Source organism: Thamnophis sirtalis, unplaced genomic scaffold (assembly GCF_051295495.1).
Source record: "Thamnophis sirtalis isolate CommonGarterSnake01/CBP01778 unplaced genomic scaffold, rThaSir2_p1.2 scaffold_9, whole genome shotgun sequence".
Taxonomy (NCBI): Eukaryota; Metazoa; Chordata; class Lepidosauria; order Squamata; family Natricidae; genus Thamnophis; species Thamnophis sirtalis.
This window is the reverse complement of record NW_028261389.1, coordinates 7,777,360-7,793,630: the sequence shown is the minus strand read 5'-3', so window position 1 is coordinate 7,793,630 and position 16,271 is coordinate 7,777,360. Positions and strand designations below refer to the sequence as shown.

Genomic DNA, 16,271 nt, shown 5'->3' with positions numbered 1-16,271 from the left:
GCTCCCTGTCAGACACCGCTTCGACATCTATAAATACCTGGGCACTGCCGGGTTATCAGCTAGTCCTTAATAGTTATACCTGTGTCCAATCAGATTTGTTCTTCATACATGAGGGAAGACCAAGCAAAATATAGATGGGAAAATTTAAACTTGTAGGGGAATTACCTGTTATGCAAGGGAAGGAGAATGCAGCAGATATTTTTCAGCATTCAACCAGGGTGGACTTTTTATATTTAATAGTGTGAATGATATATTTGTCATTTTCTATTTTTTTTTTGCACCCATTTTTTTTTAACTTTTATTATTAGCATTTGATGGCTATCAGTTTGTTTCTTCTTTTCTTTATTTTGTATTTTAACTTTGAAAATACAATAAAATTTGTAGAGGGAAGACCAAACAAATTGGGATCAAGATTGTTGCATATATACATTTAAAGGCAAAGTAACTATTTCCATGAGTGTACTAAATATGGGACAACTTGGAGGGAAGGAGTTTTAAATTAGATGCTTTAGATCAGAGGTGTCAAACTCGATCATTGAGGGCCACATCAGGGTTGTGTTTGACCATAGGGGGCCGGGATGGGTGTGGCCAGGGTGGGTATGGCCAGTTTGACGGCACTTGTGTCATTGGCAGAGTGCTCTGCCAGTGAAAACTGGGCAGGTTCTGTTTTTTGTCTGCAATGGCCTCCTGTAACCCTGCACACAGCCCTTGTGAGCTCTGTTTTCCCTGGCACCATGGGCCGGTCCTTCTCTGTTTCCATGGCAACCCCGCAGGCCAGATCTAAGTACCCCGCGGGCTGGATCCGGCCCCTGGGCCTTGAGTTTGACACCCTTGCTTTAGATGGTCCATAAAAGTTAAACAGAAAATAGGAAAAAGGGAAATGTTTTTTTTTAAATGCAGGAATATTTTCGTGGAGTACGACAAAAAGTAGGGGATAATTGTCTTGTGCTTATGTAACATTCAGAAGATAGCATGGATTTTAAAATGTTTTTCTGCCTCTTCACATGAGCTGAACGAGATGATTTCCCCCCCACAATTGTCCCATGATCCATTTATAATAAGCGTCAATATTTCTTTGGGAAGCAAAACATATTCTAAATATTTAAAAGGAAAAGATGGAGCTTTTGTCAATGCCCAGCCTCCAAGAACAACCATCTATGTTGGCTGATTTAGAAAACTCTCACACAGGTGCAGCTATTTTGGGATTCTTTCTGGAAGCACATTACAGATAGCACAGTGGGTGCTTGGACCATAGAAAATGTCACCCCCACAGGCATCAACTGCCTCTCGGAGAGATGCATATTGTTCTGAAATGAACAAATAAAGAAAGCTTTCAAGAGATGCTGCTAGGCTTAAGAGAAAGATCTTGCAATGCTTCTCTGGAAAGGCATCCTAAATGTTCTATAAAAATGGCTCAAGTTTCAAACAATTCTGCTTTAAGCGATGAATGCTTTTACTTAACAAAGGCAAATCCTCTGTGGTATGGTTAGTATCATGAATGACCCATAACTCATTTAATTGCTTCCCAAGAGCGAAGAACAGAAACGCTACTCAGGCAAACAGTGTCTTTTTCTTTTAAGCAGCCAGAACTGGTCAAGAATGCTACATCTTTTGCATTTGTATGGCAGATCAAGTGAATTAGCAATAAAAGAAGCAGCCAACGGCTTCTTTTATTAATGTGGAACAAAAGCTTAAAAATAGCTGCCAAGCAGATCAGGTATTTAAAAGAGAGCGAATGAGAGAGAGAGAGAGAGAGATCCGTGAATTCAAATCCTATATTGATCATCAGCCAGGCTTAGAAAAGGAACATGGTCCTTCTGCGGGGGTTGACGGGCAGTTTCAAAATTTGACAAAAATCAATCAATAAACCTCTTTCTAGAAGATACAGGGAAGCCTGACAGTAGACGAATGGATGCTAATGAAGCTGGGCTTGACACATTTAGAAGAAGCCGGTAATTCCAAAGATGATGTAAAACATTTTCAGAGCAGAGAGAAAAAATCAACAGTGCTTCTTATTCCTCCACGGCAGTTCTCACATGGTGGCTATATGTCTAAGATGAATTCAGTCAAGAAGGCCATCCTAGATTCCTCGTGGGCCAATCTGGAGGTGGTTGGTTTTTTTTTAAAGGGAGGAGAAAATGAGCCTTCAGACCTTAAAGTACCAACTGCAAGGCTTAATGGTATCCATGTTGTCCCTTAAACCACCCCAATGTTAAAGGGGGTGTTCAGAAACACACCAGTGTGCCTTCCGTCCCTCTCCTACTCTTATACTTATACCTGTTATCTTGTACACATTTGACAAACTAAATAAAATGTAAAATAAATAAAATGTCCACAAATATGCATAAAATGGGCACATCCCCCTGCTGGCTGGGGAATTCTGGGAGTTGAAGTCCACAGGTCTTAAAGTTGCCAAGATTGAGAAACACTGCCTTAGCAACTTAACAAAGGAAGGGAAATCAGCAATGCTACATGTTTTCCTCTAGTTCAGGGGTGTCAAACTCCATAACCTGACAATTGTGCGATAGACATATGCGACAAAACCGCAATGTCAAAATCGCGCCCACAAAAGCGTGCCGACAAATGCGGGCCCACAAAAGCACGATGACAAGCACAATTAGGGTTAGGGTTATAACGTACGTATACGTGTCACACTATGTAGTTTGTTGATGATGTGATTTTGTCGGCGCGCATTTGTCGGTGCGCTTTTGTGGGCGCGATTTTGACGTCGCGGTTTTGTCGGCGCACATATGTCTATCGCGCATTTGTCGGCGAACCGTCAAACTCAAGGCCCAGGGGCTTGATCTGGCCCATGGGATGCTTAGATCTGGCCCACAGAGCTTCCCTGGAAACAGGACTGGCCTGCGGTGCCTCTGCCAGTGAAAACGGAAAATCCTCCCAACTCTGTTTTCACTGACAGAGGGTTGCCGGAGGCCATTGCAGCCGAAAATGGAGCTCATGAGTGCCACGGGTGGCACTGCCAACTCAGTTTTCGCTGGCAAGGGTTGGAGGAGGCTGTCATAGCAAAAGCTAAGCTCGGGAGCCTGTTTTGGCTGGCAGAGTGCTCGGGACACTACAGGTGCCCCTGACACAAGTGATGTCGAGGGCCACACACCCCTGGCCATGCCATCCCCAAGGTCAAACACAACTCTGATGTGGCCCTCAATGAAATCAAGTTTGACACCCCTGCTCTAGTTGATATATCTACGACCCTCCCTGAGAATGTGGAGGGAAAAAATTGCAAAGAAAGATTCTTGTTTTCACCCTGGTTTAATTTTTTTTCTGCAAAACTATAACTTTAAACAGTACTCAAGAGCCAATGGTGTCAACTACCACATTTGGCGCCTTGAAAAAAAAGTTTCATTGGTTGTTGAACACGGTTGCCTCTTACTAGTAGACCATCAATCCTGTACTGTCTTGGCAGAGTTAACCGTAAGTATAAATGGTATAAATCTGCATTTTACTTGCATAGCTTCATTAATCACACTTCATTTAACATCATTAAATTAGATAGTCAGGAAGTGCTTTTTCCTCAAGTGCATTGCCATTTTTGTAATAAGATGGTTTGTAGATAAAAGACTACAGGGAAATTGTAAATAAAAGAAGATGGGAAGTTGATTTTTCGAGAATTACTACTTCAAAAAAAAAAAGGAAGATCCTTCCCCAATACTCTTGCCAATGCAAAAATAATTGTTTTTTTAAAAAAATAAACAATAAAAAGGGCACTTATTTCTCCCATCTTAAAAAGCAAATATAAATGCTGCACTATAGCCTAGATTTAAATGGAAATGCTTTGAAATGGAACACGTGGCTTTTATAGAGCTAAATAGAGCTCTCCCATGGAACCAAGAACAGCCAGGGAAAGCTTTTATTCAGGTTTACAAAGTATTTAATGGACCGGAAAATTTAGCACTAGATAAGAAAGTTGAAATCAAAAGAACATCTTAACAAGGGTTGTTTTCAGTTTAGATGTAGAGTTTGTAAGGAGGAACGAGACTATTAAATCAATGTTTTTGCTTGATAGCAGCATTCAGGGAGGGCTGTATCTAGGGGGAAAAAACGGTTCAGATCAACCTTAGCAATTTTAAAATGTGTGGACTTCAACTCCCAGAATTCCCTAGCCGGCTGCAATATTCCTTGCATTCTACTGCCTTGTTCCCTGAAGGATAACATCTGACTTCTAATGTGTGTTCTTTACCCACAGAAGCTGGCCAAAGTTAGATTTGGCTTTATAGCCAAATAAAATGGCTAATATCCTTGTAAAATGGCTACCTCATTTATTTTACTATGTTCAACGTCTCTTTCCCCCCCTCTTTTACATCTCTATGAATGATTACCCAGAATAGGACAGAAAGCATAGAATACAGAATCATAGGGTTGGAAGGGACCTTGGAGGTCTTCTAATCCAACCCTGTGTTGAAGGCATGAGACCTTATATTATCCCGGTCAAATGTTTAGTTTTGAAAACCTCCAGTGATGGAGCACTCACAACTCTGGGAGGCAAGATGTCCCACTGATTAATCATCCTCACTGTCAGAAAGTGTCTCCTTACTTCTGGGTTTGATCTCTCTTTAACAAGCTTCCACTCATTACTTCTTGTCCTGCCCTCAGGTGTTTTGGAGAATACTGTCAATCTCTCTTTTCTGTGGCAGCCCTTCAAGTACTGCAAAAGTTAAAATAAAACAACGGACTCAGCAAAGCGAATAAATATCCCTTCCTCAAGGAATCTGCAGAAGAGATCTTGGGCTGCATATTGCTATTTTCCTGGGAGAAGGATAAGATAAATGCAGACTTTTTTATGCAGGCATTTTTATGTGGTTTCTCATGGGCATAAGAATTAATGCTGTATTCTTCTTCTGAGTCCACTATTTTAAAAGCAGCAGCTTCCCAGACATCCTAGGCTCAATTTCTCCAAAATATCAAAAGATGTCAAATATCTTGTCTCTGATGACCTAAAAGAAATTATTAAACCACACTGATACTTTATCTATCATCTATCTATCTATCTATCTATCTATCTATCTATCTATCTATCTATCTATCTATCTATCTATCTATCTATCTATCATCTATCTATCTATCTATCTATCTATCTATCTATCTATCTATCTATCTATCTATCTATCTATCTCTATCATCTATCTCTATCTATCATCCATATCTCTATCTATCTATCTATCTATCTATCTATCTATCTATCTATCTATCTATCTATCTATCTATCTATCTATCTATCTTATCCATCCATCTAATCTATATCTCTATCTATCTATCTATCTATCTATCTATCTATCTATCTATCTATCTATCTATCTATCTATCTATCTCTATCTATCTATCTATCTATCTTTTATTTATCTATCTATCTATCTATCATCTATCTATCTATCTATCTATCTATCTATCTATCTATCTATCTATCTATCTATCTATCTATCATCTCTCTCTCTCTCTCTATCTATCATCTTCTATCTATCTATCTATCATCTATCTATCATCTATCTATCTATCTATTTATCATCTATAAATGGCTGTGTGTGTGTGTGTGTGTGTGTGTGTGTGTGTGTGTGTGTATGTTCCAGCGTAACTCTGGAATGCCTTGAGCAATTTCAACCAAACTTGGTACAGAGATGACTTACTCTCTGGAAAAAAATACTGTGGGGGTAAGACACCCCTAACACCCCTCAGGGTGTGTGTTCTGTTATGATACAGCCTGTTGTGCCTTAAAGTGGCTTCTTCTGTACTGCCGTACGCTGGCTTCTATTGTAGAGCGCAGTGGAGTTGCTGTGGTAACGGCCTCAGGGGGCTCCCTCTGGTAAGGGGGAAAATCTAACATTAGAAATTATGTTTGGTCCAGACATTTCCCCCCTATAAATAAATACCCAGGGCAACCTCAGGTTATCAGCATTAGTTGCACATAAAGGGGCACATTCTCACGAATGTACAATTATTGCACCATAATTAAACAAAGCCACCAAACTGCTGGACCTACTGAGGAAACTCAGATGAATTTAAGATGGCAGCTGGATTAGCACCACGGTGTTGTCGGCACGCTTTTGTCGTGCGCGCATTTTTCGGGTCACACTCCTGCTTGAGCAGGGGGTTGAAGACCTCCAAGGTCCCTTCCCACCCTGAGCACAAATACCTTCTCACATAGGGTAGGCTAAAGCTTATAGCTGAGCTGCATGGAAAACAATGGTTTTCTTAGTAGCTCAGTGACCCTTCTTACCCTGCAATAGCAATAGCAATAGCAGTAGACTTATATACCGCTTCATAGGCCTTTCAGGCCTCTCTAAGCGGTTTACAGAGAGTCAGCATATTGCCCCCAACAATCTGGGTCCTCATTTTACCCACCTCGGAAGGATGGAAGGCTGAGTCAACCCTGAGCCGGTGAGATTTGAACCGCTGACCTGCTGATCTAGCAGTAGCCTGCAGTGCTGCATTTAACCACTGCGCCACCTTGGCTCTGCAAACGTATCTGACGTTCTTAGATATACAGTAAATGTATGTATAAAAGTAGTTGTTGTCAACACTCTTATAGCAGCATTTTCCCAGTGGTAGAGCAACTTTGCTCTCTAATTTTAAAGTTGATTTATGAAAGTTAATAACCTCCAGCTTCTATATAAATGTACAATGATACTCTAAGGCCATTCTCTAGCTATTAAACACATTTCCAAGTTTAATAATGCTTAGAACATGTTCATTAAAGCAGCTTCATTAAAGTCAAGAGAGCAGATTTTTCTCCTATAAACAATTCCTCCTCCCCCTCTTCCCCGTGCTAAGGAAGACTGTTAAATTAACCAGAACAGCATATTCTGAATTTTGTACCAGTAAACAAATCTGGGATTTTATTTGTAGCAGAATTACATATGAACCATGCTGAAAAGACACTCTTGGACTTGATAGAATCTGTGGTTAGGAGCTAGTATGAAAAAGTCACGGTCATTTAAAAAAAAAAAGAATTTTAACTTAGTTTGAAGATGATTCCTCTCTTTTTATAAGCAATGCTTGGAAGCAGGAACAAATGAATGATTACACAGCTGAAACTGTTTTTATATATCCCATTTTCAATAGCAGCAATACTAACTCAGATTAGTACTGTTATAGCCCACCCTTCTGCAACGCACCATACTCAATTTCTCCACAATCCTTTTCTCACAATAAAACAGACTGAAAAGACAGCAAGTAGTTCAAAATCATTCAACTTAGTAGATGGATAAACAGATTTTGGCAACACAACTCCCCACAACACATACCCGAAGCATGCAAAATCTGCTTTTAATTTGATTGTGATGGGGGTACGGAAAAGGATCCAATCCATTGCCGGAGCTTGTTGTATTTCCATCTTTGTGGGCCAAATGATGTCACTGGGGTGGAAGCAAAAGGCAAGCCCCACTCCACACAAAGTTGTGTGTTGTCTTCAATAATTCCATTTGCTTTTAGCATCTTCAATTGGCATTTAATCCCTTTGTAGGATTATTGTGCATTCCATTCTCTGCCAAACCGCTACTCAGCTGGGTAAATCCTACATCGGGTCTAAAAACACTATTCTTTTATAAAGATGGGTGCCAGATGTGGAATCCACAATACAGACAGCATTACAATTTGGGGAAAAGTCAACCAAGGTGATTGTGTGGCAAATCAAGGAACATCAGCTACATTTGAAATCTGCAAATGCTAAGCATTACTGGTCATTGAGCATTTGTCCAGCTCTGCAGAAAGAGATAAGGAGAAAAAGGTTGCTGGCTGACTTGGAGGAAAACAGAGTATTTTGTTTTTTCCTTTGCTTGACTTCTTGAGAGAGAATTGTTGGTCTGTTCGGTGTCACAAAAAATGTAGCAATGGTAGATTTTACGTTCTACATTCCCATTCCCAAAGAGAAAACACAAAAGGTATTTTGCATGGCTTCCATGAATCATGAAAGTTCACAACAGAACTGAAACTGTGCACCAGAGGTGGATTCCTACTGGTTCGGCCTGGTTCAGCCGAACCAGTAGTGGTACGCCGACCTGGGTCGAAGAACCGGCAGTGACACAGGCTGGCCACGCCCCCGAACCAGTTCCCTGGTTGCCGCTATCGCCATCTCTTTTTTTAGTTCTGCGCATGTGCAGAACAATTTCCATTGAACTGCGCGTGCGTGTGTGCAAAGCGTGCACACGAGTGAACTGGCAGTAACGCCAGCTAGAACCCACCCCTGCCCCATATTAATATACCATAATACAAAGGGAATAATGTACAAGTCAACGAAAGTATATTTTGCTTCAGGATGAAAAGCTAAGGAAAAGGGCTATTCCTGCATTTTAGGGCCATGATCTCTCCGGAACCTCTAAGAATTACAATCATTTCTATGAAATAGCAGTTTAGGAATGGAATAAATTAGACATTGCATGGGGGCCATACCACAAATCTTTAAATTTATCCTGATGTGAGAACCTGATTTAATTTCCGCCGAGGGACACAGAAGGAGATTTGTCTTTTCCTCTGAAAAGCTTTTCAGAAGTTTCAAGAGAAGACCAAGAGTGTGCAAAATTAAAAGAAACAGTATCAAAGAAGGCTCCATCTTTTCTAGGATTGTTAACATTCTGGGGGTTTTGAAAGGAAATAAACAGTTGACACAATTGGATAAATATGGCAACAGGCAAAACCAGGGTAAATGTTTACTAGGTGCAATGTAAAGATAAAATAAATTACAATTATTTAAAAATAATCAAAAGAAAATGTAATGGATAAGTACGTAGAAAATGTTCACAATGAAATATGGTTTCCCAAATTCTCAAGCTTAAATTGCCTGCAATGGTCCATGAATGAATTATTATCCCCCGGTTAAAATTCTGTTCTCTTACTCGAGAGGGTTAGCCACGTGAAGTAGGTAAAATGTCTTTTCAAAAAGAAACCTTGGCAATAGAAAGGACAGCCCCAGTTTGAAGGCTTCCTCATTAAGATTCCCCCAATCTGAAGTCCTTATTAAAAAATTTAAATAACAGAGTTAATACATATTTGAAATCACAATTCAGGAAGGGTGTCTGCAAGATATACCCACATAGGCCAAGATGGTGGCTGTGATACAGGGGCGGGTTCCTGCCGCCATTACTACCTAAAAGATGTTGTGCTCCGCGTGCGTGCGCATTTGCACTTAAAACGGTCTGTGCATGCGCACAACATTAGAAAAGGGAACTTCAATCATATCAACATGGCTGCCATCTTGACTTTTGCATCTCCCTCTGAAGACACCCTGACCAAATTTCCATTGTTGATGGAAAAAAAACATATTTTACCATACACAAAGAGGAATACATTGGAATAAAACCTCCAATGGACCAGTGGTGGGTTCCGGATCCCGTTGCAACCAGTAGGGTGCAACGGGGCTGGCCGTCCACCACATGAATGTGTGCAGCACGCACGCACATGCAGCGCATGCATGCATACTTACTTCCTGCAATGCTCCAGCTGCTCAGCGGAGTGTCGCACAGGCGCCGTACGCTCTGTGCGCGGAAGCCCCAAACAGCTCAAATACAGGTAAGGAGCGCAGGCGGGCGGGTGGGCCCTCTGGAGCACCGTGCCGGAACAGTACCTGGTGCTCCCAGCAGGCACCGGTACGGCCATAGCGGGACGTACCGGTAGTAACCCACCACTGCAATGGACCCATCATTCATGTACCAGAATCCCACTGCACACATGGCTAGGAGGAGGATAATGTTTAAATCTCTCTATTTGCCCTCCTTCCTTGGAACCAAGGTGAGAAGAAGAGCACTCTGTTCGAGCGTGCGTACCTGGGCTTGTGAGTGCACCAAGGGCCCCTGATGCTGTGGAGAGTGGATTCGCATTGGTGGTGTTGGCTGAGGACTGGGCCGCGGCCGCTGCAGCTGCTAAGGTTGCCAAATTTTGTAGCTGTAAAGCATTCATCCCTGCGGAGAAAAGGGAGAGGTTTAGGTTAGGTTTAGGTTTTGTTTTATTTATATGCCGCCCTATTCCCAGCGGGACTCAGGGCGGCTCACAAACCCAAGGGGGGAAGGGAAACACAAAAACTACAAATACAAGCATTTAAAAGTAACCAACAGACACACAAATCGAGAGGGGAAGGGAACTCATCAACCCCAGGCCTGCCGACAAAGCCAGGTTTCAACGGCTTTTCGGAAGGCCTGGAGAGCTAGTGAAGTCGATTACCAGATGCAAACGATTTGCTTTAAATCCACCAAACCAGTGTGAAACTTCCCATCCTACAGGTAGTCCTCGACTTACAACATTTCATTTAGGGAACATTTAAATTTCCAACAGCACTGAAGTAAGTGACTTACAGCCGTTTTTTCCACACTTCCAAACACTGAAGCATCTCCGCGGCCATGTGATCAAAATTCAGATGCTTGGTAACTGGTTCACACTTATCACCCTCGTGTTGTCCCAAGGTCATGTGATAGCAATACCCATAGCCCTTAGCAGAGGTGGGTTCCTACTGGTTCGGACCACTTCTGCCAAACAGGTAGCGATTTCCCAGCCTGGGTCACCAGAAACGGCAGCGGCCCAGGCCTGCCATGCCTCCAAACCGGTTCCCTGGTTGGTGTGGCATGTTGTTTTTTTCATTTTTTAATGTTCTGCGCATGCGCAGACCTATTTATGGGCTACTGCGCATGTGCACGGAACTGGCAGTAATGACGTCAGCAACCCACCTCTGGCCCTTAGACTTACATACCTCTTCATAGTGCTTTTACAGAACTCATTAAGCAGCCTTAAAGAGTCGGCATATTGGCCCGAACAATCTGGATCCTCATTTTATCATCCTTGAAAGGATGGAAGGCTGAGTCACCCTTGAGCTAGTAAGGCTTGACCTACTGGCAGTCGTCAGAGTTAGCCTGCAATACTGCATTCTAACCACTGCGCCATCATGGCGCCACCACAAGTGATCACCTTTTGCAACCTTCTGACAAGCAAAGTCAATGGGGACTCAGCCGCCCTGAGTCTCTTTTGAGAGTGGGCGGCATACAAAATTTAATAAATAATAATAATAAGATTCATTTAACAACCAGGTTACTAACTTATCAACTGCGGCGATTCATTTAACAATGTGGCAAGAGAGGTCGTAAAATGGGGCGAAACTCACTTAACAAATGTCTCGCTTAACAACATAATTTTGGGGCTCCATGGTGGCCATAAGTCGAGGGTTACCTCTATTCTCTCAGCTTGTCTTTTAAGTTTGATCCTCCTCTTAACTATTTCATTCTGTATTGGTCTTTCACCAAAATAAAGTCTGACTTGACTTGGGATTTGCAAAGACCGTAATTTTCCAGTTTTCTTGATTTTCATTTTAAAAAGGAACCTGTTCTGGCGGAGCAGATGACAGGGACTCAGCATGAGCCCTGATGGAGGCGAAGCATGAGTTGCGCCAAGGGGCCACAATCAAAAATGCAGGGGAAATTATCTTGGGATACCTCTGAGTTGTTTATCAAAACGTTTGTCAAAGACGAGCAGCATCTTTTCCTCCTTGCAAATTTTTTTTTAGAAAGCATGGCAAGAATACAGTTGTTATTTAACAACGATGTGTCGACTTCAAAAGGGAGAAAAGAAGAGAAGAAAAGAGGCTGGGTTACTGCCTAGCAATCCATCAGTCTGGTTTCACCAGGGATAATTTGCTGTAAAGTCAAATCCGCTGTGGCTCAGAATTAGGAGAAGTCATCTGAGTCACACAGTTGAAACAATTTCCATTGCAGTAAAGATGCTCACTGAACATTTACTCAGAGCTCTGAAGGTACTTTAATCGCGGGAAATGTAATTAATACATGCAAGCTTCCTGCACAATCCCTCAAGATTACAGATTGTTGTGCAGGAAGCTTCAATAACAGAAAAATTAGGGGCACGTGTCAAACAACCAATGCAAAAGGCATAAGCAGATTCCTTATATTATTCATTCTTTAGGAAACTTGGTGTATGTAATAATTTTCTGATGATGGATATCAGAATAAATAAGGGGCAGGGTCTTTCTCAAGGCTTCTACCTGCTAGTAGAAACTTCCTGCATGAGCAGGGAGTTGGACTAGAAGACCTCCAAGGACTCTTCCAACTATTCTATTCTATTCTATTCTATTCTATTCTATTCTATTCTTCTCTACTCTATTCTACTCTATTCTAATTTCCTATTCTTTGTTCTATTCTATACTATTCTACTCTATTCTAATTTCCTATTCTGTTCTGTTCCATTCCGTTCCATTCCATTCCATTCTATTCTACTCTATTCTAATTTCCTATTCCTTGTTCTATTCTATTCTATTCTATTCTGTTCCGTTCCATTCCATTCTAATTTTCTATTCCTTGTTCTATTCTATTCTATTCTATTCTGTTCTATTCCGTTCCATTCCAGTCTAATTTTCTATTCCTTGTTCTATTCCTTGTTGTGTTCTATTCTATTCGGTTCTGTTCCATTCCATTCCATTCTAATTTTCTATTCCTTGTTCTATTCTATTCTATTCTATTCTAATTTTTTATTCTATTCTATTCTAATTTCCTATTCCTTGTTCTGTTCTATTCTACTCTACTCTAATCTAATCCTATTCCACTCCACTCCACGCTATTATTCCATTCCCTTCTACTCCACTCCACTCCATCCCATTCCATGCAACAGCTACCTACTAAAACAAATCTTTCTGGGAATTGGAAAAAACATCCAGCCAAGTTTCAAAACAAAGAGGAAAGAGCCAACAACATCTCCTTGCTCTTTGTCAGTTCATATACCTCCATATAATTGGACGAGGTTTATATTTAACAGACCACACTGTCTAACAAGGCACTTAGTGCAAATAAGCTGTTTTTTTTTCTTGACTTCATGCCATGGATAAATTTTGAACCTGCTGCAAACTTTGTCCAAAACACACTCATTTCAAAGTGTTAATGGCTGACATAATAGGATGGAGCTGTATAACCACGGGGATATTCATGTATTGGCTCTGTTTATCACCTGAACCTTTTGTCAGCTGCATAGCCAGCCAGGATGTGTTCTCATGCTCAGCTACCAGAGAAGCTACCTTTATTAAGCTACCTTTATTAAAACCATCAGATCTCGATGGGGACAGGAATGGCTGCTCAACCTGACTCTGCCTTTTCCTTGAAGGAAAGGAAGAATCCAGCAACAGGTTCGCAAGAACTAAATCAGACGCACTAGACCAGGGGTCTCCAAGCAAAGCTGGCTGGGGAATTCTGGGAGTTGAAGTCCGCCAGCTTAACTTTAAGTTGCCAAGTTTGGAGACCCCTGCACTAAACAGCACCCCTGAAATGGAGGATGAGTGGATAGAGGTGTGAATGAAAAGCCTTATCTTGTACAGGTAGTCCTTGACTTGCAAACTATGTCTAGTTTGGAGAAAGGATAGCAGTGTTCCGATATCTCAGGGACTGCAAGAAAGAAGAGGAAGTCAAGATATTCTCCAAAGCACCTGAGGGTAGAAAAAAGAAGCAATGGGTGGGAACTAATCAAGGAGAGAAGCAACTTAGAACTAAGGAGAAATTTCCTGACAGTTAGAACAATGAATCAGTGGAACAACTTGCCTCCAGAAGTTGTGAATGATCCAACACTGTAAGTTTTTAAGAAGACGTTGGATAAACATTTGTCTAAAGTGGGTTTCCTGCCTAAGCAGTGGGTTGGACTAGAAGACCTCCAAGGTCCCTTCCAACTCTGTTATTCTATTAGAAAATGAAATGAAAAATAATCTGATAATCTTCTGATGAAACCACTGAATATTCTACAAGCACAGTATTTTTGGAAGAAATGTTAATTATTTACATTCGGAGGGAGGGGGAGAAGGAAGAAAGGTTCCCTTTGGAAAAACAAGCTTCTAGATATGCTTCTTAGTTTTTATGCTGGAGAAAAAATGCTGAGAATAAATGTGGAATTTAATTCATTTCAATAATATGAACTGCTCAGCTATCAAAATAGGGCAATATTTTGTGCAGCAAGAATCGCAACTTAGATTTTCATTGCTTGGCGCATTAAAAATACAATTAAATTATGCTTATAATGGATGTACAATATGTCTGCTTAAAATGTAAGATTTTTATAAAATGTATTTATAAGGAGAGGGGCTATGAAAATTTAATTTAATGTTCACCTTAGGTAATTTGGTGTCTTATTGTTCACAGCAATTACCATAAATCTACATATCAATAAGGAAGAACAGATGTCAGTTGTACCATCCACTTGCCAATCAGGCTTGTTAGAAATCGGCAGATGGATGCTTGTAGAATTCTCTCATATGGCCTATTAGCACATTTGCAGGAAACTGGTGTAGTACCCTTGCAGTGACACATGCAGTCCTGTTAAAACACAAATAAATTGGAGACCTGAGGTTTCCATATCACAACTCAGGGTGTGAAGCTTGCAGGGTAAACTTTCACACACAGAAAGAGGGGACTGACCAGTTCCCAACTAAAGTGGTTTTTTTTTCTCATTACAGTTGATGTCAGCTTGGAAAAACAAAAAGAAATGAAAAATGCATTTCATTATTTTTCAAGAGAGAGGTGCCAAACAGGCAATATTGCTTTAATTTTTGAAGAAGCTCATTTCCCAATTTAGGTTTTCTCTTAGTACAGGCATTTACAAAAAGAAAAGGAAAAAAAAACGCTTGCTTCCTTGCTTATTTATGACAGTCTTGATCCATTCCAACCACACAAATTCCAGGGAGATGTATAAACGATAAGCTTTCGATCCCATGAAGAACCCATTCTTGGGATTCACACTGAACATTAAATGGTTTGAAATAATTTTTATTGGCAATTCGACAACAACCCCATAAAATTAGTGGGTATCCGTATCTTTTTTTTGTTAAGGCTGAAGATATGAGAAGGTTGGATACATGAGAAGTTTACCTTGTAAACTTCTGAGGAGTTGCTTCAAAGCTTACATGGCACCATTCCCATCGCAGGCTCAATGGGTAGAGGAAAGTTTCCTTTGAAGGACAAAGTTTATGCAGAGCCAAAGCAGCTAATTCATCTTTTAAAATATAGGACTAAAATGAAGACTTCCTGTAAGTACCCTAGAGGGCATAATTCATCTAGTCTTGAGGACTTAAACCCATTAACTGTACCAAGATGTTCCTTGATCACCTTTCTATCAATCTTAAGCTCCAATTCTGCCCTTCAATTATGCCATTCACAATTAAAATAAACTAATTAATCTGAGCTGTTTTACGTGTGTATGCCTATACATGTCTCGGTATGTGTATAGATACATATACATGTGTGTGTGTGTTTATGTGTGTGTGTGTGTGTTGCATTTGTGCTGATAAGTAAATAAAGGGAGACTAGTATAGATCTATTTCAAGGTATTTAGCTCTCATCAGCTAGCCATACCCTTATTGGGATTCGAACCTGGGCTGTATTACATATTAGGCAGTTGTATTAGCCACGAGGCCACAGGCTCTCCTCCTTTATCACACACACACACACACACACACACACACACACACACACACACACAGACACACACACACATATATACACGTAAAACAGTTCATTTAGTAACCTTTTGAAGTGACAATGGCTTTGAAAAATGTAACTTATGACATTTTTCACATTTGTGACCATTGCAGTAACCCCATGGTCACATGACCAAAATTCGGACGCTTGGCAACTAACTCATATTTATGACCATTGCAGTGAACGGAGAAGCCAGAAGCCGTGTTACTAACAACCGCAGTGATTCGCTTAACAACTGTGGCAAGAAAGGTCGCAAAATTCACTTGACAACTGTCTCGCTTAGCAACAGAAAAGTTGGGCTCAGTTGTAAATCGAGGACCATCTGTATATGAAAGAAAGAATACCAAAGAAGCCAAAAAAAAAAAGAAAAATCAACATCTAAGTGGTTTATACCTCAAAAGTTTACAGTTAGGCAGAGGTGACAAAGCTGAGAGATGTTTTTAAATATTTCCCAGAAGACTGGCTATCAAGGCTCCTGGTTGAGGAATGTGTGAAATTGCACGCATCTTGAGTGCTATTGACAATCTCGGATTTGTCATTTGTACAGTTGATCCATTTAGATTAATGGGGGAAAAAAATAGCTAATAGCTTATTTTACTCCCAGCTGGTTTCACTGATGCAATGCTAAGTCTGCATCCAATTTACTTTGAGGGAGCACTTATGACTTTGGGATGTCTCAACCAATAGATCATAATTGCAGGGACATAATGCTTCTCTAACCGTGCTATGCAGAAAAATCTTTTCCTGCCCTCACACAAACAAACAACAAACAATCAAAACACACACAGACACATCTTTCTGGTCCTTGCATTTCTTATT

General features: G+C 40.7%; 1 protein-coding gene across 23 annotated transcripts in view; it reads right to left on the bottom strand.

Moving 5' to 3' along the window:
- Positions 1-16,271, bottom strand: part of CELF2 (CUGBP Elav-like family member 2) — a 669,316-nt gene that overhangs the window by 32,643 nt on the left and 620,402 nt on the right. For all 23 annotated transcript variants that reach the window (XM_087722719.1, XM_087722718.1, XM_087722722.1 and 20 more), the window contains one exon: positions 9,771-9,905. In XM_087722719.1, coding sequence (XP_087578845.1) covers positions 9,771-9,905 — 135 coding nt within the window. The remainder of the gene's footprint in view (positions 1-9,770; positions 9,906-16,271) is intronic.